This window comes from Diabrotica virgifera, chromosome 6, assembly GCF_917563875.1.
Source record: "Diabrotica virgifera virgifera chromosome 6, PGI_DIABVI_V3a".
NCBI lineage: Eukaryota > Metazoa > Arthropoda > Insecta > Coleoptera > Chrysomelidae > Diabrotica > Diabrotica virgifera.
This window is the reverse complement of record NC_065448.1, coordinates 239,645,125-239,672,056: the sequence shown is the minus strand read 5'-3', so window position 1 is coordinate 239,672,056 and position 26,932 is coordinate 239,645,125. Positions and strand designations below refer to the sequence as shown.

The window sequence follows — 26,932 nt, the reverse complement described above, 5'->3', positions numbered from 1 at the left end:
GCGATTCGTAGTTGGGTGGTTTGGGTTCTAAATATGACATATGTGTACCAAATATCAAAAAAAATAGACAAGGTGGTTCTAAAGTTATGGGTCCAGAAAGAAATGGGCAAAATCGATAAAACACCCTGTCTGTAACTCGGTTACCTATAAAGTCGGTGGAGCAATAAATTTAGTATGTCTAGAACCGCCTCATTTACCTCTATTCACCATTCAAGTATTTCCGTTTCCCAATGAAACACCCCATATATACTACTTCATCTTGATTGCGGCCCGCAAGCTGTGGCAATAGCTACTATGTGGCCCAGGAAAGAAAAAGGTTGAGTATCGCTGTACTAGATAAATAAATCTACGCCAAAAAATCATAATTTAAAAATAAAAATCGAACCTAATTTGGGATTTCTCTCTAAAATCCGCATTCTTGAGAAAATAAATGTATGTATTTCAACCTAATCCAAATGTATAATTACAATATGATTATAATAAAAACTACTTACCAAATTAGAATGAGTTTTCCTTGTCCAAAATAGTCCAAAAGTCCAAAAATATAGGTATATGAAAACTATTTAAAAAGGCAGTATAACTATTAACTAACTTTTGTTTGTTGTTTCTTTTCACACAAATTTTAAAACGCAACAACCATAAATAATCTAACTACAGCTGTGCCACAGCCGCCATATTGAATAATTTTTGACATGTCATTTGAACATCCAATCAGAACAAAGTTATAATGCGCATGCGCCCGGTCGCTAGGTTTTACCATATAAAAATTCACCCTCTATCGCCGGTAAAGAAGTATAACTTCAAAAACCTAGAAAGATTAAATTGACTGTCTATAAAACCAGTGCTAACATATGGTTCAGAAACTTGCGTCACTTACACAGAATGACCAAGAACTACTCAAACGTTTTGAGCGGAAAATCCTCAGACGAATATATGGTTAGAGTTGTATAGAATTTGGAGAACCTGACGTTGTAAAATTCATTAAGGTAGCACGCCTTAGATGGACAGGTCATGTAATCAGACGAGAGGAAGATGCCATAGTCAGAAAAGTTTTCGACTGAAGACCGATAGGACAACAAGCAAGAGGAAGACCGAGACTTAGGTACCAAGACAACTTGGAGAATGATTTAAAATATATTGCAAATCATGGAGAAGAGTTGCCAGGGACAAGGACGAAAGAGGATTGTTCTGAAGAAGGCTTTGGCTCATAAAGAGCTGTAACGCCACTGATGATGATGACATAAGTGTGCTACCCAGGATAAAGAAATTTCACCACTCACTCATTTTCACGATTGATGATCACAATACGCTGGTTGTGTCGGGTGCCAAATCACATTTTTTTGGTTTTGTTGATGTTGAAAGTACTTTTTAAGCCTGTAGTTCTTTGCTGATAGATACTGTCACCAATCGAAATCTAATTTTGTTTAGGACCCTGAGATAACTAAATAATTTCACGTTCTATTCCTATATGTTCGGATATACTTACAGCTTTTCAAGTTCTACTTATGGTTTATTGCTTTTAGCACTGTATTTTGCTGCTCTCTCTCTCTCTCTCTTGGACCATCACTCTTGGAGTAGTGGAGTATTGGGCGCATCTGCGTTTCTTGGCCGATGGTATAAGACGGTTGGTGGTCAGCTCAGCGCATGTATTTTGCTGCTAATGCTAATTCCACGGAAGTGTTCGGAAGGTCCGAATAAAAATGATAAAAAATTGTGAAACATGGAAAAGAAGTTTTTTTATTTCAAGTAAAAAATAAAATAGTAATACAAATCTGGTACTTTTACATATAGTTTAGTGAAAGCAATACACTTAAGAGAATACGTATATGTTTTATGTGTGTGACAAAAATATATATTTCATTCTGCATTTCCTTAAAAAAATTACGCTTCGCTTCTCAGATCGTATACAAAGATTGGTATTTTTGGTCGACTCTGGATATATTCTTTAATATTTTTGTCTGAGAGTACGTTCTTCTTCACGTTCTGTAACCCGGAGTAGTTTTCCACGATGTCTTTATTTCCCAGGATGTTTCTTATATCTTCATAAGCCGTTACAAAGTAGACATCTCCCCAATTAAGCTAAAAGCAAAAAATGGTGAGATTTTTTACTTAAATAAAAAAAGTAACTTCAAAATTTTTAAAACTATTATTAAAAAAATAACAAAGTGCAAAAAAAGAAGCTTAATGGTGTAAACTACATCCCAAACCGGGCCTTAACCTCCTTCAGCAAGCTTCTCCAACCATTTCGATTTACTGCTGTTCTTGACATCCTCATCTACTGGAGTATTCCCATCTCGGCTCACTATAATCCTCAAGTCCTTTATTATACCCCAGGTACATTTTAAAAACCCCCCAGGTCGGCTCGAAGAGTAACAGGTAGGTATTAGTACCCCATTAGTATGTATAATAATAATTTTATCTTGGAATTATCGATTAGGGAAAATTTCTTATTAACATAGAAAACCATCTTACCCTCAATACCCATTCCTTTAATTATGTACAAAAATTGTGGGTTCTTTGCGAATTTAAGAAACAGTTTCTCTTGGTTGGAAATGTTGGCCGTGGAATCGATTTCGCTACTGATACATAGGATAAAGCTTGGTTAGATGTTTGAGACATATTGAATGTTTGGGTATCTGCTACGCCACTGCTCATGTAGTCAAAAGCAATTACGTTTTTATCTTGAAATTATACTTAGGTGTATGGTGAGGCGTCGATTTCAAGAAGTGTTGCTGGTTAAATGGGCGCAGTTCCCAAAGGCCATAAAAGAAAAAAAAATATACCTAATTTAGCATCTATGTATTATGGTAAAGTTTCAGCTTTTTATCCATTTTAAAATAAAAATAGATTGCCGATTGTAAGGTAATCTTGTTTAAATTTTTCTTCTGTGTTTAGTAGAAGTTAATATCCCATGAGCCGAGCTGGTATATTTTATAACGGGCAGTTTTAATCTTTGCGCCGTCTTGGGACATTTTTAAAAGACCTGCCTGTTTCTTGGGCCGAGATAGGCACGGCCCCATCTACTTCCCATCTCTTTTTTGGTTTTCCAACAGGTCTTTTTCCTTGCAACAAGCTTATATACTCTGACAATATGTCTAAGAGAATATTCAGCTTATCGGGGTGCTATTCTTCGAGGTAGGAAATTCTATCAACAAGGGATCTACTTGTTTTATGTAATGATCCTTTGTTTATTTAAGGGTAAAGGAGCAAAATGCAAAATTTTGCATTTGAATCCTGAGAAAACTAATAAGTATTTTTGAAAAATTTAAACGCAGAATGAAAGATCACTTTATTACCGAGGGCCGAAAGTCCCTTAGAATAAACAAAAGATTTCTTTTGAATGAAATATTTGAAATTAAAAATCACGTTAAATTTTCTCTTAGTTTTTCACCCCTGTAACTTATTAAAATAAATGTTATAAAAGTTTTCAGAAAAACGTAATCTTTCATACTGCGTTTAAACTTTTCAAAAATACTTATTAGTTTTATCTCAGGATTCGAACAAAATGAATCCCATTTAAACAATGAAGTGATAACGCACATACAAACGGTCTGGACCGTCAGTGCGAGTGCGAGGTCCGTCGTTTGACGAATGCGCATCATGATCGTCACGCGTTTTCACACTTTCAGCTATCTTTGGTGAACTGTACACCTTTCCAATAATAGTACCCCGCTCGCTGAGCTAAATGTTAATGACTCTCTTAGTTCCATTGTAGAACTATAACGTTTAAAGGGTTTTCGCCCATATAATATGTTGGTGGCTCAAGCATGGTTCTCTGAATGTGATGCATCCCGAAACGGTCTTTTTAATATAAATATATCTTTTATAAAGGTATATTTATATTTTTTACTTAAATTTTACCTTGTTAGCGCCAATGTGGCCTCCATTCTTTTTAGCAGCTTCATCAAGAACTGGTAAATATTTAGCAAGCAACTCATGCAAGGTTTTCAAGTGTTTTTTCTTTTGTTCTTCATCAGGGTCGAAATGGGATTCATAGGCAGCTAAAAAGAAATTTAAAATTAGTTATGATACTATCATACAATATAGGGAGATTGTACGTCAAGAGATTTGGGTTTAACTGTTTAAAGGTATCGTCTTCCATTTTAAGTTTAATACAATGTGAAAGTAAAATTTTGTTAACATGGGCGGAAAAGAATTAAAGTTTCAATTATTGTAAAAATGAAAATTCTATTTCCACAGAACAATATTTCCCATAAAAAAGTTTTTTTTTAAACTACAAAATGAGGAACAATATCGAACCGCCAGACTGTCTACAGGTCTCCTGACAAACACATTACAATCAACCATACAAAACAACAAAAAACGGTTCTTAAAATCGGTAAATGTCAAATTAGGTATCTATTGTTTGCAACTCAAGTAGCCATGATAGTAACGTTAAATTATTGTTGTTTACAATGCCCTTTACATTTGATACTTGTAATCTGGTAAGAATGTTGTACCTACCTCCTACCTAGTTATCATTAATTAAACATCACCTACTTTGAAAACTTTTCAGATATTTTCGTATAGGCTAACAAAAATTTATTGCCATTAAAATAAATAATAATAATTGTTGTATTGTATTATACAGGGTGTCCAGAAACTCTATCGACAAACGAAGACAAGGAGATTCTTCAGATAATTTTAAGTCAATTTAGCTCAATTCGCCTAGTCCGAAAATGTAAGGGAGCTAGAGCTCTTTGAAGATGGCGTCTTGTAATTAGTTTTTCTTAAATATCTCCAGAACGCTTCAATTTAGAAAAACGAAAATCGGTACGTACATTTATCTTCCAGAGATAAATCGATTCCATCCATTGTTAATTTCTAGTACCGATCATAGGCGTCCGTTTTGGGTAGGGCAACGGTTATTTTATCACATAACTTTTTTGTCTTTAATTTTTAAGCATTTTTGATACTGGATTAATAAATTGTGAGGTATTTTAGTACTAAAAGGTACTCTTAGTTTAAGTCTGTAGAACAAACGGTTTTCTAGAAAAACCGAATTGAAAATTTTTCGTTTTTTGAATTTGAATAAAAATTGAAAAAAAAATTCAAAAAAAACGGTGTATTTTACCAACTTAAAGTAAGAGTAACTTTAAGAACTAGAATACCTCGTAACTTAATAATATAGGAACTAGAATACCTCGTAACTTAATAATATAGAGTAAAAACTGCTTAAAAATTAAAGGAAAAATGTTATGCGATAAAATAACCGTTAACCTACCCAAAACGGACGCATATGACCCGTACTAGAAATTCGCAATTAATGAAATCGATTCATCTCTGAAATATAAATAAACGTACCAGTTTTCGGACTTTTAAATAGTTTCTTTTTAAAATTTTTTTTGGAAATTCAAAAAAGAAAAATTTTTAAATCGATTTTCCTAGAAAACGGTATATCTTATCGACCTAAAACAAGACTACCTTTTAGTTGTAGAATACCTCACAATTTAATAATCCAGAGTAAAAAATGCTTAAAAATTAAAGATACAAAAGTTACGCGATAAAATAACTGTTGCCCTACCCAAAACGGACGCCTATGACCGGTACTAGAAATTCGCAATGCATGGAGTCGATTTACCTCTGGAAGATAAGTACGTGTACCAATTTTCGTTTTTCTCAATAGAAGCGTTCTGGATTGATTTAAGAAAAACTAATTACAAGACGCCATCTTCAAAGAGCTCTAGCTCCCTAAGCATTTTCGGACTAGGTGAATTGGGTTAAAATATCTTAAAATTATCTGAGGAAACTCCTGTTTTCGTTTTTCGGTAGAGTTTCTGGACACTATGTATAGTGAGAACGAACCCCACATGGATATATATTATTTTGTGTTTATTAGTTTGTAATAAAGGAAATTTTCCTAATCAGCAGGGATTCGAACTCACAACTCCTTGTATCTAAAGCCTGGGTGTGGGTTTCCTCGAAAGCGGCACCGACAAACAGCGACCGTAGCACTGCAATGAATTACGTCAGATTACGGTGAAAAATTCAAGGTTCTTCACTGGGGCAATGGAATGTGCAAGCTCAGCAAGCGGTGGATTCCAACGCATCCTTGGAAACCAACGCTATTATTTTGCATGGTACAGTTTTTTATGATGTCATTCATCGCAGTGTTACGATCGGAGGTTGTCGGCACCACTTTCGAGGAAACCAGCGCTTTAAGGTAGTGTCTCTTACAACTGTCTGTTCTGTTATGTTGTTATAGTATTACAAAATTAATAAATCACATACTTACTTTTTAGAATCTCTGATAAAATATTAACTGCAATTTCTATTTCCAAATTTTCTTCGTTGGATTTTCCTACTAAGCCAACAATATTGGCTACGTATCTTGCCAAGGGTATTCCTTGTGTGAATTTCTTTCCATCGACTTCCAAAACTGGTACTTGTCCATATGGTGTGGCTAAAAAAATGGAAATTTTAAATTTACTGTATATATTATCAGCTGTTGTATTGACTACTAGAAAAAGAACGAAATAGATAATAGATAATCAGTCTCCTCTAGTTTTTAATACGAGGAATTTAATATATCGTAATTCTTTTTCGTTTGCGTGTTTATTTGCGTTTGAAGAGAAGATATACTTTCTAACGCCACTAGTCCTGTCACCAGTGTTGCCAGGGGGGGGGTACAACGGCCTCCTTTATTCAGATGGACTTACCCAAGTTTTTTTTATGTATTTTGACCCGTAGAACACGAAGTTTTTGGGTAACAGTTGATCAGGATGTCAATAAGGTTGTTATAAACAAAGAACTTGAGGAATTACACAACAGCGATTTTTAGCAAAACAAAACTTTTTTTTTGTATTTTTTGGGTCATTCTAAGCAAAAAATGATTTTACAAGTTTTTTTCGTAGGATGCATAGTTTTCGAGATAAACGCGGTTGAACTTAAAAAAAATCGAAAAATTGCAATTTTTGAATCCGAATAACTTTTGATTAAAAATAAAATAAAAATTGTGCTTAACGCATTTGAAAGTTTAAGTCAAATTCTATCGGACATAACTCAGAAATATCTTATAACACAGAACCATAAATTTTAAACTTTAGCTCCATAGGAGATACAATAATGAAATACGGAAAAGAGAGAACAGAGGAAAGATTAATTCTGAAAGGCAAAAAAACGTATGGAATGAATAAAAATTTGGTAAGAACCAAGACTCTAAGTAAGAGAATAAAGATGAACCTATATAAGATCTTAATAAGACCTGTTGTTACATATGGAATGGAAACAATGGCGATTAACAACAAAGTGGAAAATACCCTTCTTAAATTTGAAAAAAAAAATAATGAGAACGATACTGGGCCTAGTGATGTAAAAAGAGAATATTCTCAAGAGAATATTCTCGGCCAGAAAATTCTCTGCGAGAATTTTCTATATTTACAAAAACTAGATATGGGTCAAATTATTATTATTTAAAAAATATGTATATTGTTTTTGCTAATTCACCTTATATATTTTTTGCATCTTAAAAATTATTATTCTTGAAGCCCAAATACCTAATTTCCGCTTCGCTCATGAAATGCTTGTTGGCCGGCCGGGGAATCACGCGATTTGATAAATCCCCAAAACTCGAAGTAGTCGGGGCTGGGGAAGCCCATCACCCCTAGCTATGGTGTTTACAGTGTCAGTATTTATTGTTTTGGTGCCATATTAACGTGCAAATATTTAAAATGGTGTTCATTTAAGCAAAGAAGAACAAGTTGAGGGAACTGAGTTTATACATAATTTAGAAATAATGGCAGATTTGGCACGTTATCAGTCTAAGGAGGGATTTTTGGAAAACCATACGTTGTAAAATCAATTGAAAAAATAGATCCAACCGTATGTATGGTGGAAAGGTACATGTTTCGAAACAAAATGAACTAAACTAGCAGTTGATATATTAAGCATGCTTTCATCTAGTGCAGCGACTGAAAGAAATTTCAGTTATGGTTTTTTTTATCCAGTCCTCTAAGAGAAACCGGCTTACTGCTGAATTCTGTATGAGTGAGTTGGCGACTCGTGAAAAACAAAATACCACAACTTCTCATCAGTACATTGAAGTGCAGAATGTAAATGACCAGGATGAGCTAATGATGGAAATAGATTCTGAATCTAAGGCCTCATGTTTTATGCTGTTAAGAAGAAAATTTCATTTTTTTATCAAATAAATTTTGTGTTTTCTGTTGTTTTTGTATTTTTTTATATATAAAGAATACTGTTGTTTCATCTCATAATTTTGTGTATAATTTCGTGATTTTTAATATGTACCCTATTACATATTTAACAACATCCCTAAGCGCATCATAGGGCTCATTCCCAGAAAATTATCCATATCGAGAATATTCTTGAGAATATTCTCGGATTTTTCATTCTCGAGAATTTTCCAACATTAATTGGGCCACAATGTAACAAGAGAGGGAGAAATAAGAATGAAAACAAATGCCGAAATTGAAGAAGGATTCAAGGGAGAAAATATAGTCAGATGCATAAAACCTCTTCGCTTATAATGGATAGGGCATATACAGAGACGCCCACAGTCAAATATGTTGAGAAGGATAACTAATTGGACCCCTAGAGGAAGACGGCTGGATGATGTAAAAGAAGATATAAGAGCAATTAATGTGTAACTGGAAAGTTCCGTGAAAGGACAGGAAGAAATGGAAAAGAGTCACAACGGCAGTAAAGACACACACACTTACTTGGTTTTACGCTTGGCCAATCAGCATGCTCAACGCGAACATCTTCAAAAGGAATTCCACCATAACGTAAGAGTACTCTGACTGGTTCTGCTCTTCCGGTGAAGTTAAAGTAAGTAAGTTTGTAACTTGGCATTTTTGATTAAATTCTAAAACAAAAGCAAATTATTAAAGTGTTTTATTGTCTACAAATAAATCAAAACTTGGTTTTGTATAGTATCAGTGACATCAGAAGTGTTACATACAGAAGGAAAAAGTTCTTGAGCCTAATTTTTGGCAACACAATGACTATATTTAAAGCATTATATGTTAACAGTTAATATAGTTACTATATCAATGTTTTATCTTTTATACCTTTTGTAAAAATAAAGTTTTACCTTTAAATTTTTTTGTGAAGAGACCGATTTATGAAGACCTACTGGTACAGAAATTTTTATCTATTATTACTCAGTCTGATAGTTCTATTTAGTGTAAGAAAATGCCTCGAGTGCGAATACACCAAAATTACCACCATGTTAGCGATTTTGACAGGAGTAGAATTGTTGCCTCTAGAGATATGGATTTGTCGTATCGCGAAAATAACCATCGTGTTAATTGTACGGCAATGACTGTTATGTGGTGTGTGGACAAACGAAGGTAGGAGAACACGGAAAAGACCAACTGGTCAATCGAGGCGTACTACAGAGTCAGAGCGTCAAGATAGGCGCTTTAACTTTAGACTGCTGGTTCTATGAGACCGTTTTGCTGCTACGCGTCAAATCGATGACAAATGGTTTGGAGAATAAGGTAGACCTGTTACTATGCATATACTATACCGTCGGATTATAGCCTTTGGACTGGTGTCATTCCGCCCACGACTAGTGCTTTCTTTGGCTGGGGATCACTGTCATCCACGTTTGAATTGGTGCAGAGAACGGCAGCATTGGGTGGCAGAATGGCATAATGTAGCATTCTCGATGAATCGCGATTTTATTTAGGAATGCATGATGGTCGTAGGATGGTAAGAAGCCGCCGTGGAGAGAGATGAGATATCGGATTTGCTGTTGAGAGGCATGTGTGTACATAAGACAGTTGGAGTAGTGGTTTGGTAGGCTATTGCCTATGGTAGATGGTAGCCTATCACCACTTATGTTTATTCGAGGAAGTATGACAGCTACGCGTTATGTTGACATCTAATCAATTTCATTGTTTTCACAAATTAAACATGTCCAATCGGCACCGAAACTCATCAATTTGTTGTTTTATTTTTTGCTCTGATGTGAAAAAACGAGGCACCCATTTGGAAATCAGACTTATCTAACTTGTTTAATGGAACAAAGTACAGATAAGTGCATATAAACACTGTATTTAAAAAATCATTATATTCAACGTATCTCAAGGTTTTATATCTTTATGTAGTTACATTACAAAACGATTTCACCTTTATGTAATAATTAAACTCCTATAAAAAAAACACAATTTATAGAAATACACAATTATACGCAAATTATAATAAGAGTCACCGTACACATAAGTAGTACACCGTACACCATACAGTGAGATGTAAAACATGGTTGTTAATTAAATGATAAAAGGGTTGCCAATGCGAGTCCATTATACAATTGGATATGGTAATTGAGTCAATACTCGCAATCTTTAGTTTGTATTTTTTATTAGTTGTTATGTAATCATGGGGCAACCGGTTTCGAGTCTTACAATATATGACTCATCATCAGGCCCAGTACAAAAAGTCTTCTCTATACAAACTACAAGCTAAAAAACACAAAACGAGAGACATGTACACATATATATAAAACATGAAAAACAACTTTGTCTTGGTTTCAATCACATACAATAAAGCCAAGCAACTGTTTAGTATTGAACTCAGCAGTCCATATCATGTAAAATGAGACATTATATCATTGGGAGCGACCAATCTGATGAAAAGTGCTTGGTATATAATTTGATATATATACTACCATCAATCCTTAACTAGTCAAGGGTAGATGGAGTCCTGGTAAGATAGTATGCGATCAAAAGACATAATACAAAATTTCTTTAGTAAACGGTATCTACTTATGATATCACCGGTATCTACGTATGATAGTTAATCTATTTTTATACAAAACTTCCCATGTTTATACATACATCTCCTTTTAGATGGGCAAATATTTATGCACGGTGCCGGTGCAAAATATGACTTGCTATTTTTTGTGAATGTGTTACTTACATCATTCGTTTATTTCTATATAAAATTTATATAAAATTATTTTTAAACATATGTACTATTTTATAGATGTTAATTTCCGCAAGGTGTAAGAGATGATTCAGCAAGTTTATGCGGATATTCGCAACTACAGAAAATTACGGGCGTAAATATCTGGACCTCGGAGGTAAACTACACTATGTCATTTTAAGCAACTTTTCAGTAGAGCAGTTTGAATATTTTAAAAATCTTATATATCCCATAATTAGGTATCTTTCGGTCTGAAAGGCAATGTGATCGTCTTTTAATCATAACATATAACTAGTTTGTACAATTCAACTAATAAAACGTTAAAATTTGCCCTAATTACTGTAATTAATGATAATTTACAGTGACATAGTGCAGTTTACCTCTGATAGGTTTGATCTATACTTATAAAATATTTAATGAATTTAAATATATTTAAGCCCAAAAAAATTAATTAGGTACTTCTCATAAAACAATTTTTTATTTTAATTAAATATTATCACAGTAAAACCTGTGTTAACGGCCACCTGTCAAAATCGGGAACCTGTCCTAACGGCCATTTATATAATACGGACGCGGCCAAACAATCTCATTATTTTTAAAACCCATTTCAAAGAAATTTACCAGTTAATATCGGCCCAAATTTTTTTGTATAGGTACTTGTTGATTATACCCAATATTGCTCAATACCCAATACTATTTTATTACTTATCGTATTTATCTAAAATGAGATTAAAATATCCTGAATAATATTTAGGGTCGGTGTCGGCGAACACAAAGTTCTTAAAGCTCTGTAATAATATGAGGCGGTGAAAGGAAAAGTGGTGTAAGTCACTTTTTTATAGAATAGAGGTAAGTGCATATTCAAAATCTCCATATTTAAATCTATAAGACGCAACAGTGATGTAAGTCATAACTCTTTCATTTGCTCATAGATAGCAGCACAAACTTGACAGTCAAACAAAATCTCTGTTGTAGTAGACGAAAAAGTGGTGCAAGTCAGACTTACACCACTATTCCCTCATTCCTACGTTGTTTAGTATTTTGCAGTTGCGATTTTTCGATACAATGGATGACGACAGTTTAAGTGATGTGAATGATAAGCCTAGTATTTTCGCTTACTCAGGAGATGAGTGGGTGCCTTCTGATTCTCAACAAGAAAGTAATCTTCAGATATCTGATAGCCGAATGTCACGGGCCATTTAATAAGATAAAACAAGGGGAACCACCTGGTTCAGATAATCGAGGCCATGGTATATCAACTAATAAAATGTCTGAAGAACGTATGAACTGTGTCCGGAAGCATATTGAAAATTTTCCATCTTATCAATCGCACTGCACAAGGAATAAGAATCCCAATCGTAGGTATCTATCTTCTGACCTTGACCTTAATGTTACCCTGCTGTATCGCTTGTACAGTAAGTACTGTCGAGAACAAGGTACTGTCCCCGTTTCCAGTGATATTTATTGCTGTACACTCAATAATGAGTACAACCTTCATTTTCATGTACCACAAAAAGATACGTTTATTATAAACATGGCAATAATGAAAAGTCACATTCTAATGTTTTGACAGTTCTCTTACGTCAAAAATTTTGACCTACGTAATATCGCTTTTGTAGTAAAAATACTATAGTAGAGTTACAGATGTTCTTAATAAATAAAAAAATATCACAAGCATGTTTATAAATGTTATGTAGATTTAATTACAATGTTTCTAGTAAAACCTTTTATATCTCAAAATCATGCTCATGTGACTTACACCACTTTGCCTTTCAACGCCTCATATGTCTAAAATAAGAGACCTTTGCCGATACGAAACATAATAAAAATATAATATGGAAGATCTAAATAATTTTCATTTTCGGTCTACTTTTGATAGTACTTCTGAAGCTTTCACCTTTTCAGAGCTTTCTTTGGCACTAAAACTAACCAAGAACACGGCTCCTGGTTTGGACGGTTTTACCTATAAAATTTTACACATTCTTCCAGACTCAGCAAAACAAATCATTTTAAAAGTTTTCAACAACTGGTGGTTGAAACAAGATTATGCTGAGAGTCTTAAAAACATTGTCATATGTCTAATACAAAAGCCATATAAAGATCCAAAATTACCGTCATCATTTCGACCTATATCACTTATGTCGTGTCTTACTAAAACATTTGAACGAATGATTAAATTTCGACTAGAATATTTTATTGAAAGCAATTCTCTTCTACCCATTGCACAGTACGGATTTCGTAGAGGTCATAGTACTATTGATGCATTGACTCATTTGGTTACTGATGCACAAATATGTTTTTCTGAAAATAAATACATGTTATGTTTATTTGTCGACTTAAAAGGTGCGTATGATGTGGTTGATTTGAGTATCTTAAAACTAAAATTGTGTGGAATGGGTATCAGCAAGTGGGTAGCAACTAATATAATAAACTTGTTTTTAAACAGGAAAATATATATTCGTGATCACAAAAATGTACTCCACGGACCAAGAACGGTATGTAACGGTTTACCGCAGGGATCTATATTGAGTCCACTTTTATTTAACGTATACACAGCTGAACTGCATGGTTTGATGGATGACACTATAAAAATTATCCAATACGCGGACGATATTTGTTTTTATACCATCCAAGATTCATATGAACAATGTATTAGAGACTTAAAGCATATTTTCTACTGCATGCGTGATTGGTTTAATAATATGGGTTTTAGTTTTTCACAGGACAAGACAGCGGTAATGTGTCTTACCAGACACAGACTAAAAACCTCTGATCTTTGTACCATAGGTGACATTACTATTCCCTTAGTAACAGAATATAAATATCTAGGTGTCCATATTGATAATAAGCTTTTATGGACGAGTCACATAAAACACGTAAAGCAGAAATGTGAAAAAGGGCTTAACCTTCTGCGCGTAGTTTCCAAATATAAATTTGGTGCAGATGTTAATATATCCCTTACATTTTATAAGTCCTACATTCGATCAATAATGGATTATGGATGTACACTTTACGCCTCAACTAGTAAGTCAAATTTATTAATTTTAGACAGAATACAGTATAAAGCAATAAAGATATGTCTAGGAACTATGGTCTCCTCACCAAATAGTGCAATTCTTGCTGAAGCACAAGAACCGCCCTTGTGTTTTCGTAGACAATATTTAGCGAACAAACAAATTATAAAATACAGGACGTTTAGTACATTTATGGTCAAGAAAATCGCAGATGTAGCAGTTCAGAGTTTTATAAACAAATATTGGAGAATTAAAAATTCTCCTCCACTTGCTGATGCCTTTATTTATACAGAAAAGCATAAAAAACTTTTATATACCCTAAATAACTATCCATTATACGAAACAAACTTTGAAGCTTTAATACTTAAACCAACCATTATCATACCAAACTATCCGGATAATTCAAATCTCACAAAATTAATGTTCAAATCTGTACTTGGTAATCTAGGAGAAAATAAAACAGTCATATATACGGATGGATCAAAAAATAAAAATAAAACAGGCTGTGCATTTCTCGTTTCAGACACCAATCATGTTGAGGAATTTAAAGTTCCATATTATTTAACAGTTTTTAGTGCAGAAGCGATAGCCATAGGGAAAGCTCTAGATTGGTGCGAGGCTAATGTAACTTCATCTGTGATAATTGTAAGTGACTCTCTTTCAGTGTTGCAGGCAATTAATAGTTCCCCAATAAAACACTATAAAAATAATCTTATATTATCTATAAGAAATAGTATATTTAAACTGCAAGAGCGTGGTATAGGAGTTACACTAGTTTGGGTAAGGGGTCACTCAGGGATATCTGGAAATGAAGCTGTTGATCTTGCAGCCAAAAAAGCATTGAATTCAGAATTGAGTTTAAATATTTATAACTCATTAGATATTATTAATTTGTATAAGGAAGATGTTAGGGATAGATGGGAGGCTCATTACAGAACATCTTCATCCAATTCTGAAAGTCATTATTTTAAAATTCACCCAGCATTACCAAAAATTATTCCACATATTAACACTTGGAATTATAATAGGCGACATTCGTCTATAGTATCTCGTTTAAAATTGAATCATGGACGTTTCCCAGCCCATTTGTTTCGGATAGGTATCATTGACTCTCCGCATTGTACCCATTGTCCGGAAAATCCTGTAGCCGATATAAATCATATTTTCTTAGAGTGTCAAAAATATACTGCATATACAGATACGCTGTATCAAGAACTAAGAAAACTTACAAGTCTACCGATTAGTATCACTACTCTATTAGCACAACAAGACAAAGGAATTTACGATATTTTAATTAAATTTATCTTAGAAGCTAAAATAGATATATGAAAAAGTAATTATACCTAGAAGATACAATCAATTTTAAATTAAAAAATTCTGTGGCAAATAGACATGGTCTAATGCCATCCACTCTCTCATCACACACACAAAAATATAATAGCTGAGAAAGTGAAAAGTCTGGTTTAAATTCACAAAAGAGGGCCAAAAAATATAGTGTTGTAAAATTATCAAGCTGTATTTAAGAAAAATAAAAGTGAGTTGAATAATTCTTTAAAATGCTTCACTAAACGCTAACATCAGATGTTTTACATCTGATACCAATCTAAACAGATTCTATTTTTTTCGTAGTATACTACCGTCTCTGCCAAATTATTAGACGCACTATAAAATATTTTAAAAATGGTTATTATGAGGTAATACCATTGTAATACTAAATAGGTTTTTTGTATGTAGGTACCAGACACGAGGTATGTTGTTTGGTTGTCAATTTAATTGTTTATATTTTATCACAAATATAACATTATTCATGAACCAATATGTATTTATTGACTCTTGAAAGAAAACAGAAATAACAACAATGTTGTCAATTTGTTGCTGACATATTGTGGCTCAACAAAATAATAACATTTAATAATACCTACTTGTTGTTACTTCTGTTCCTTTTATATATTTTTTAATTTGGCATAATTTTAAGTGATGCACAACTTTTGCAACTATGTGTATAATACCATTCGAAATAGAAACACCAATTTTTAAGAGAAGGTACACAATATTTTTTGAGTGTTTATTACAATGTATTAATAACCACGATTTATTTAAAAATAACAACTATGTAAATATAAAAAGAGAATAGATAAAAACAAAGAGATTTATTTATGTTAGGAATAATGACCCGTTTGCCCGCTAGGTGCTCAGTGCATTAACTCAATATAGTGCTGTTTGCCATCAGCACGCAGTTAGTAACTGTGAGGTAAAACACCCAAGTTTACATGGCGCTTTTTACCTCTCAAATTATTTGAACATAGTGTTCTATTTTTTTGGTAATTTTGTTTTTAGTCAAATGGTCATTAGTACCAAGTGTAGCATACCTCTAGAAAGCTCTTTGAGAGCTCAGTGAGTTAAAGGAATAAAAACAAAACAACACCATGTCGACATAGTGTAGTTTACCTCCGAGGTCTAGATATATTATACGCAGTGACATTAGAAGTGTTACCCCAGAAGGAATCATTTCTGGAACTTAATTTTTTGGTAACATGGTACATTTTTATCAAGAATGAAACGATAACATTGGCAAAACCTTTTATTGACATGTAATCAAAAAAACGTAATAATGTGTTTGGCGACCCCCTAGCTGAATACACTTCTGTACACGTCTAGGCATTGACAAAAATGAGATGATCGTCGTCTGCTTGTGGCAACTCGTTCCAAGCAACTTGAATTTCTTGGATTATTTGTGTCAGAGTCTGTGGAGGATGGTGCAAAGTGGACAGTGTCCTCCACATCATATTCCACACATGTTCAAAGGGATTTAAGCCCAGTGAACGGGGTAGCCACGGCAAAAAATTAACGCCAACTTCTTGGAGAAAGTCCATAGTTCGACCAGCAATATGGGGACGCGCGTTGTCTTCCTGAAAAAGTGAGTTTCGACAGCCGTCTAGATAAGGCAGTAAAGTGGTTTTTAAGATGTCATCAACAAAACGCGCGTCTGTCATACTGCCTCGAATAAACAAAAGTGGTGATCATCTACCATAGGCAATAACCCCCCAAAACATTACTCCAACTGTCCTGTGTAGATGCCTCTCAACAACAAACCCGATATCTCGTCGCTCTCCACGGCGGCGTCTTATCATCTTACGACCATCATGCATACCTAAACAAAATCGCGATGCACCAATTCACACGTTGATGACAGTGGTCCGCAGTCCGCAGTCAAAGGAAGCACTCGTCGTGGGCGGAATAAAACCAGTCCAAAGACTCGAATGCTACGATATTGGGTACGTATAGTAACAACTCTACCTTCTACTCCAAACCATTGGTCAGCAATTTGACGCGTAGTAGTAGCAAAACGGTCTCGCAGAGCCTATCTTGACACCCTGTGGTACTCCTCGGTTAACCAGTCGGTCTTCTTCGTGTTTCTGTACCTTCGTTTGTCCACACAAGACACACTCGCATAACTGTCATTGACGTACAATTAACACGACGCGACGGCCAATTTCGCGATACGACAAACCCATATCTCTATAGGCAATAAGTCTACCCCTGTCAAAATCGCTAAAATGGTGGTAATTTTGGTGTCTTCGAACTCGAGGCATATTCTTGCACTGAATACAATTAGACTGAGGAATAATAACTAAAAATTTCTGTACCAACCGGTCTTCATAAATTCGACCCATGCAACGAAGAGTATTGTAACTCAATTTTGGTTGAACTGAGATAATCGCGTTTGAAAATTTTTCGCAAAGAGATCGCTCTAAGAAATGACGATATCTTTGGAAGAAAAAAAAAACAATAAAATCCTTTATAAAAGGTATATACCTATAATTTAAAATCCCTAAAAAGGGCATCACATAACTAGTTTAAAGATTGGTTTACCAATCATCATCAGTGCTTACGTGAAATTTAGATGCTAACCACCAATATATATTTTTACAGAAATATGTGGGTCATAGCCCTTTACAAGTGATCCGTCAAGGAAACATCGGTAAAAATGCTAACTTAGGCATGGATGTTAGAAATATTTCGTTAATACGCCCCAGGCCAGGTAACATCTGAGCTATGGTTGGACTTGTTCACATAGTGACAGTATGGCAGCAAGTCACTATAATATCATAAATATATTATAATATACGCCCCATGTATTTCGAATAAATCGTTATTCTATTTTTAGAAAAATTCAGATACTTTTGATATTCATAAAAATGCTTAGTCAGCTAATTTCGCAAATTTGCCGGCTATTTTAGATTACACAACAACTTTACGACCCCAACCTTGACATTCAATAACATTTTATAATATTATGTGTTACAAAGATTTTGACCTTCAAAATCTGTATATACGAGTGTTGCTCCAAAAATTCTTAGTCAGGATATTGAATTGACCAGGAGAACAAAATAAACCGATTTTTAAATACAGCACTTATCGACTTTTTTGCATTGGCATATCACGGGCTCAGATGCTCGTGAGGTCGGTTCTGATAGTGTAATCATGTTCAGGGTCCCCAAAAACCCCCGAGTAATCTTTTTGCGTCAATTTAGTACCGAAAACTCTCCAATCTCCAGATGACGCGACGTCCCCATCTGCATGCCGGATGAAACATTTTTTATTAAATTTCATACATAGACCAATATTTATAGCATGGGTTGCCTATCAAAATCGTATCATGGCTATCCTTATGGGGAGCCGAATGGGTTGAAATCAATATTCCTAACACATTTTTTTTTTGAAAGTATGGTAGAATTATTTTATTTTTAAAATAAATAGGCATATTCAGTACAATTCATAAATTACTCGAGAAAAAATTAAAGGAAAAATACTGAAAATTAAGCCAAGATCTGAAAGACCATAGTATTCGGGAGAAGAGTTTCTAATAACTAAGAAAGTACATTTTTTACCCGTATACAAGTAACTTAAAGTATTTTTATCTATATTTGGATGTGATACGGAGAACTTATTAGTATTTACCTAAGGTTGAATTATGCAATTTGCAATTTATTTAAATTTTGCAATAGATTGTTTTTGTTTTAGTTTATTATCTTTTATTTTGTAATATTGACGATTTAGGTAATTTCAGTAAACTGTGTTTGTTGTTTTTTTCCTTCTCGGGCCCCGCGACAAACTTTGATAGGGGGCCCGTGGGGCTAGCTACGCCACTGAGTTTATTCCATCATTTTTGGTGTGTTAATTAATGCGATAATGGACGTTAGACGTTAACGTTACTGTGGCTGTGGCCCCAACATTATGGCGTATTAATGTTCGACGACTTCAAAAGTCTCCCAAATAACAAAATCTGGGCCTTAATATACTAATTTTGACATGTTTATGCACATTTGGATGCATTTTATGTTTATGACCTGTAAATTCAATTAAGCATTTCCACCCATTTTCCTATTGTAGACTTTTTTCCTGACGTCATTCCGAACACAATGCAAAACTTGCAAGTCGATAGGTGCTGTACCTAGTTAAAAATCAATTTATATTTTCCCAAATCAAATCCCCTGGTGTAAACATACCGTCACATATTTCTTTTAATTGTATCTGCACCAGTTCTTCTGCATTTTTTGCTTGTGATTATTGAATCCTATATAAAAATATCCAGGGTTTTCCATTAAAAATAAAGATTATGGACTATGCTAGGCTTACGTGAATCACCCTGTATATTTAAATTTATGTTTTAAAAGTGCACATTAATTACATACAAGCTGACGGGTCTCGGCGTTTTTTATAATTTTTGAAAACAAGGATAGAAATAATTTTATTCCATAAGTGGTTTCCACCTTGTATGTACATCTACCTAGATCATAGACTTAAAGGGCTTTTCATCGATTGTCATTTGTTTCGAGCTTCTGTCATATGTTGTATAATCTGTGTATAATATTAATATACACGGATTATACGACATTTGACAGAAGCTCGAAACAAATGACTGTGAATGAAAAGCCCTATTGCGGAAGTAGTTCGAAATTTAGTTTACAGGTTTTTGTATCATCCAGTATCTTTTGTTTAGAATGTGCCACACTTGTTTATACAGGGTGTTAGTAAATAAGTATGAAAAATTTTAAGGGCTCTACATGCAAAATTAATGCCGGTTTGCTTTATAAACATATGTCCGCAAATGCTTAGTTTCCGAGATACGGGGTGTTGAAATTTTTATTTCAAACTGCCAATTTATTTATTGCTCTAAGACCAGTTGAGCTATGAAAATGAAATTTGGTGAGTTTTAGGAGGTAGTTATTACGCATATTTTGACATACAATTATGTATTTTGTATTCATCATTGGCGTACCTACGGTTAATGGTCTGAATTTTTTTAAAGAAAAAAATAGTACGCCACTGAGATATTTCGAATTAAAAATTATTTTTAAATTCCACGTCTAATTTATGATTAAAAACCTTTCTTGTCTTTTTTGCATATGGTGCACCGTTTTTATGCAGAAAAATAAAACATCTTGACGGGTATTTTTCATTTTTTGAATACATTATCAAGAAATATCCAATAATAATACTAAACTGGAACAATCTCAGAAAATATTACTAATAAGATTTTAACTAGGTGTAGAGCTACAACAAATGTTAAAAAATACCTCCTTTAGAGGTTAAAGAAGAATTTTATATTCATCATTGGCGCGCATACGGGTAATGGTCTGAATTTTTTTAAGAGAAAAATAGTACGCCACTGATATATGTCAAATTAAAAATCATTTTTGAATTGCTGGTCCAATTTACGACAAAAAATCTTTATTGCCTTTTTTTCATATGCGGCGCCGTTTTTATGTGAAAAAATAAAACATCTTAACGTTTACAAAGTATTTGAACTAAGTTTCTATGCATATGGAAACTACCTCAAATACTTTGTAAGTGTTAAGATGTTTTATTTTTTTGTATAAAAACGGCGCCTCGTATGAAAAAAAGGTAAGAAAGATTTTTTGTAGTAAATTAAACGAGGAATTCAAAAATGATTTTTAGTTTGACATATCTCAGTGGCGTACTATTATTTTCTTCAAAAAATGCAGTCCATTACCCGTACGCGCGCCAATGATGAATATAAAATTCTTCTGTTACCTGTAAAGGCGATTATTTTAAACATTTTTTGCAGCTTTGTACCTAGTTGAAATCTTATTAGTAATATTTTCTGTTATTGTTGTAGTTTAGTATTATTATATTATTATATTGGATATAATAGTTCTTGATGATGTATTAAGAAATGAAAAATACGCGCCAAGATGTTTTATTTTTCTGCATAGAAACGGTGCATTATATGGAAAAAAGGCAAGAAAAGTTTTTTATGGAAAATTAAACGTGGAATTTAAAAATAATTTTTAATTTGAAATATCCCAGTGGCGTACTATTTTTTTCTTTAAAAAAATTCAGACTATTACCCGTATGCGCGCCAATGATGAATACAAAATTCTTAATTGTATGTCAAAAAATGCGCAATAGCTACCTCCTAAAACACACCAAATTTTATTTTCATACCTCAACTGGTTTTAGAGCAATAAATAAATTGGCAGTTTGAAATAAAAATTTCAACACCACGTATCTCGCAAACGAAGCATTTCTGGACGTATGTTTATAGAACAAACCGGCATTATTTTTTCATGTAGAATTAGCCCTTAAAATTTTTCATACTTATTTACTAACACCCTGTATAAACCGGTTGATTAAAAATGAAATATACCAAAATATACCTAATCAGATATGTATTATAATTATTATTGTTAATGTTAAATAACTGTTTAGTTCAGCTGTTAATAATCATTAATAGTTCCAGTAATCTATTTAACAACAAAAGTTATTTGTACACTTGTCTAGTCGCAACATAGGGGGTCCCGTGGGCACTTTTATCTCGCCGAGATTTGATGGTGGTATTATAGGTTTTTTGGGTAGCTGAATTTAATGGAAGTGATCTGGAAGCCCAAATGTGGTGCATTTAATTGTTATTAACAAATTATGGTAAAATTAGGTGTTTTTCAGGAATTATTAGAAGCCCTGTAAATAAATTGATAGTGTTAAGGTCTTCTCTGGTGTTCACGATTTTTGCTCTAAATTTAAAAAAACCAGTTGGAAGCTAACATGTCATGGCATACACGTAGCTAACATGTCAAACAAAACAAGTGATATTGTGCCGATGTGTGCTTTTACCCTGGGGGTGAGTTTAGCCCCGTTTCGGGGGCGAAAAAAGAAACCTTTAAAATAAGTCCGGAATTCCGGAATTGGATAAACTGATTAATTCTAAGCAACTTTTGTTCCATACAGTTTTTTCACTAAGTCAATACTTTTCGAGTTATTAGCGAGTGAACGTGTTCATTTTTCAACAAAAAAAAACCAAATAACTCGAAAAGTATTGACTTAGTGAAAAAACTGTATAGAGCAAAAGTTGCTTATAATTAATCAGCTTATCCACTTCCGGACTTATTTTAAAGGTTTCTTTTTTCACCCCCGAAAAGGTGTGAAACTCACCCCCAGGGTAAAAGCAGACATCGGCACAATATAACTTCTTTTTTTTGACATGTTAGCTACGTGTATGCCAAATTGCATGTCAATCCATGTGGTTTTTTAAAATATAGAGCAAAAACCGTGAGCCAACGTACTAAAATCCGTTATTTTTGCAATAATTTATTAATAACAAAGTCGGAACGTGGTTGAAGCTATCACGACTAGTGGCAATCGATTTAGCGTATAAAAATACTATGAAAAAGACTACAAACTTGCCGTAGATAGCGCATTTCGAGCTTTTCGGCGAATAAACAATCATTTTGTTATTAACAAAATAAGAACATAAATATTTTGAGCAATCGCGACTAGTCGCATTCGATTCAGCGACTAAAAATACACCAGAGAAGACCTTAACACTATTAATTTATTTACAGGGCTTCTAATAATTCCTGAAAAACACCTAATTTTACCATAATTTGTTAATAACAATTAAACGCACCACATTTGGGCTTCCAGACTTCCATTGGATTCAGCGACCCAAAAAACCTATAATACCACCGCGGCGAGCTAAAAGTGCCCACGGGACCCCTATGTTGCGACTAGACTAACTACCCACAAACCATTTTCTGCGCTAACAAGAGACTCAGGGCCCCCGTAACCGGACGTACAACGCGTGCGGCGCACGCGGGCGTAACCCCAAAGGGGCGCCAAACCGAAGGTTTGGTAAATAAGAAATATTTATTTTAAATGAGATAATCATTTTTATATACAATTTTAATTATTTCATGAACAGCTAGCTTTCAGAGAAATCTCAAAAATCAAATATTGTGTTATTTTACTGAAAAAATAATTATTCCCGTCCTGAAATGTTGAACTTATTGCCAAAAGTATATTACATTTTGTTGTTCCTTCCTAACGTTTTTCTTTGAAGTAGATTGAATTGCGCTTGGCATACCATCCAATCGATTTTATGTTGTAAACTAATGCGACACTCAAAATAGTCAAATAAACATCAAATCACACTCCTTGACGAGTAGAAACATAAATTAACACCCATAAAACGCAACTTAGCAGTTTTACTCCAACAAAAACACAACTTGCTGAATCAAGCAATTTTACTACTCGTATAAAGTGAATCTTTTACTCGAATTTATGGTAATTACCCTTAAGTAAACAAATACTCTATATGAATTGTGATTATGTATTTGACTTGAGTATCTTTTCCCTTCTCATCTATGCGTTTATTAGGCACAAATATTATTTACTGTTACTGGTGAACGGGTGGTTTCCTACAGTGAAAGGTTTAAAATTTTTATTTTATATTGGTGTTAATAATTTTACCTACGACTATTATTACAATATCCGTTTGGTTTGTTCTGCCCTGATTTTAAACTTTTGTTCTCGTGTAAAAAATATTGGACAATCTATTTTATTTGTTGTTATTTTAAGTGGTGTGGAAATTAAATTAATTGTGAAAATGGTAAGTATCAGAACCATTGCATAGAATAATAATAATTCATTTTAAATAGTTATATTTGGGTTTCCTCTAAGAAAATCCACAATTTATAATTTATTTTGAAAAAAAAAAAGAAAATAATTAGAACATTGTGTCTGCGTGACTTGGAACCATATGGGAAACATTTTTATTATTAATTTTACGGAAAAAATTTATTCTTTATAAAATGCGTTGCATAGTCTAAAAACTAAAATGCAACCAAATATAAAATTGTGTCAATCTTATGAGTATCAAAAATTTGATTTTCGATCAAGAGTACCTTATATTTCACAATATCGAAAATTATTATTACGAAAAATTGTTTGGAATTAATTAAAAACTATGTTTTAATATGCAATTACATCCTTTTAATTCAATTTTTTTTTTCTCAAATTACAGATACCCAACGCCCTTTTCATTTATTACGAATAATGCGATAACTCTTTTATTGTTATTGATTAATTAATTAGTTAATAATAATAAAAGAGTTACCACATTATTTGTAATAACTGAAAAGGGCTAATTATTAATAATAAAAGACATCACAATATTTTTAATAAATGAAACGGGCGTTGTTGAAAAATAAAAAATCTGGTCTAAAATCTAAGATGCAACCATCAAATCCTATCAAATTTTTTCAATTTTATATGAGATATGTATATGTAAATATAAAAAAATATGAAAAAAAAAACATTGCTTTCAATACCAATATTTACAGTTATATGGGATATTACTTAGTTACCTCTTTATTTCTTTTTTATTTAGCTATTTCTTTTTGATTTAGCTTAATGCCTCGACAACTTATGGCCATTGGCATGGCTTTTATTTAGCAGATGCCGCTAGGCACCTACTACCATCTCGTCAGTTGCGGTGGGAGATGGATATGTCGAAGATTTTTACCTGGGCCAGAGAAATGCAGCCTATGCAGTCTCTGATGAACCTCTAACAAGAGGTGAAATCGTCGATAAGAGTGCTGGCTGCACTCTCTGATCTGAGTAAAAATTAAGACAGTTTTGGTTTCGCACCGCAACTGAATGAATAAAAATGGTATACATTTTTATTTTTAAAAAAATATGAGTTTCGATCAAAAGTAAAGTGCCTTTCTAGATCACAATATATTTCAATTAGAAGGATGTAATTGCGTATAGAAACATAGTTTTTACTGCTGAACAACTTTTCAATATTGAGAAAACTAAACGTACTTTGCTCTTGACTGAAATAATTCATATTTTTTGACATACCTCATATGTATGTATACACCGTTCTTAGGCGTCAACGCCCTTCGGTAGGGATCTATGGAGGAGTATCACCAAGCCGGAAGCCCTTATCCCTTCCCGTACCGCTCCTCCATAGGTCGATCAGACGCCAGTTTATTCCAGACCAAGCCGTAGACTCTATTGAGTTTTATACTACGGCGTTGGCCTTTTATAAATTTCATGACCTAGCTGAGGCTCGAACCAGCGACCGCAAATCGCAAATCCACTAAACTTGTCGATCGACTGAGCCCCAGCTAACTGGACCGTCAAGACCGACACATACCTCATATAAGATTCATAAAATTTGATATTTGATGGTTGCATTCTGAGTTCTAGACAATGCAGAACTTTTTATGAAGAATAACTTTTTCTCGTAAAATTAATAATAAAACAGTTTCCCATATGGTTCCTAGTTATGTAGACACTAGACATCCTGTATAAAATTTGTTTGAAGACTTTGAAATAACAAAATATTATTGTTTATTTACTTAAATGTATATTTTTATCCTGAGAAAACTAAAAAGTATTTTTAAAAAATTTAAACGCAGAATGAAAGATAACATTATTGCCGAGGGTCGGCAATCCCTTAAAATAAATAAAAAGTTTCTTTTGAATTAAATATTTGCAATTATTAAAAATCACACTAAATTTTCTCTTTTATTTTCACCCCTGTAACTTATTAAAATAAAGATTATAGAAGTTTTCAGGGACTTTCGGCCCCAATAATAATGTATTCTTTCATTCTGGGTTTAAATTTTTCAAAAATATTATTAGTTTTATGTGTATAGTAGATTTAAAGGGCGCTAAAATATGTTACGCACGCGGGCGCCAATCAGCATTGCGGGGGCCCTGAAGAGACTGTTAACTTAACAAAATAATTTCAAATAATTAGTATAAAAATTAGAGCATTGATTTACTTTTAACAGTAGAAAACAACTTACCGACAACAGCAAAAAAGAAAACTACTAAACACCTATTCACTCCAGCACCGGTGAGAATTGAGAATGTTCTACTAAAACGCCGCACGCCGCACAACCGAACCGAACGCACGAACACAGCACAAAACGCAGCGGAAAACATGGAAAAAGGGGGGATCGGGGAATACAAACATTAATTTTGTTTGGTATGTGCAGTTTGAAGGCCATTCTAGACAACATTTGGGAGTGTGACGCAATAGGTAGATAATTATTATACAAGGGGACTACCATAAATTGTGTATAAATAATATAGTCTTTGCATAGGTATTTACATAGGCGTAACCAGGGGGGGGTTTTGGGGGTTGTAACCCCCCCCCATTGGGATATACTTTGAGCTCTATACGCTTAACACCATAGCGCTCAGAGACCTTCCAGTAGTTGTAACCCCCCCCCTTTTAGGTAGTTGTAACCCCCCCCTTAGGATCATCCTGGTTACGCCTATGGGTATTTACGTAGTTCAGAACAAATATTTAAACAAATAACAGAAGACAACATGGTATTATACCATAGATACACAGACCAACATAATTACAAAGACTACAAAAGAAAATCCGCTCCAATATACTTACGTATTGTTAAGCTCTGTATTTCTCTCTTTTATGAGATTGATGAGCAAATTCTTAATTTAATTAATTACTCAATTATTTTAATTACTGCTTATGTAAAACAAAACCAAATTTAAATTAAATTTTCTAATAAACTTTATTTTCAGGATTATTTACCCGTGTTGAGCTGCCACTTGCAAAAATTAAAAAACAAATAGCCCTGATTTATGAGCTATTTATGAGCTTTCATATTCCGCAAACTAAAAATTTTGAGCTCGTTCCACTGAGCAGGAATTTAATACTCTAGCTAATACTGAGT

General features: G+C 33.6%; 1 protein-coding gene across 1 annotated transcript; it reads right to left on the bottom strand.

Annotated features, from left to right (window-relative positions):
• Positions 1-1,711: 1,711 nt before the first annotated feature.
• LOC126886809 (glutathione S-transferase-like) lies at positions 1,712-26,200 on the bottom strand. Its single transcript, XM_050653874.1, has 5 exons — positions 26,033-26,200; positions 8,682-8,827; positions 6,236-6,403; positions 3,862-4,001; positions 1,712-2,079 (listed from the first exon to the last, which is right to left on the bottom strand). The coding sequence occupies exons 2-5, from the start codon at positions 8,812-8,814 to the stop codon at positions 1,882-1,884; spliced, it is 639 nt and encodes a 212-aa protein (XP_050509831.1). The 5' UTR covers positions 8,815-8,827; positions 26,033-26,200; the 3' UTR covers positions 1,712-1,881.
• Positions 26,201-26,932: the final 732 nt, after the last annotated feature.

What these genes read in the sequence shown, in the direction of transcription:
- LOC126886809 (XM_050653874.1), bottom strand. Translation starts at nt 8,814, where the DNA reads ATGCCAAGTTACAAACTTACTTACTTTAACTTCACCGGAAGAGCAGAA. An exon ending in TTGGCCAAGCGTAAAACCAA is followed by an intron (nt 6,404 to 8,681) that starts GTAAGTGTGTGT and finishes CCATTTTTTTAG; the next exon opens with CCACACCATATGGACAAGTA. An exon ending in GCCACATTGGCGCTAACAAG is followed by an intron (nt 2,080 to 3,861) that starts GTAAAATTTAAG and finishes TTTTGCTTTTAG; the next exon opens with CTTAATTGGGGAGATGTCTA.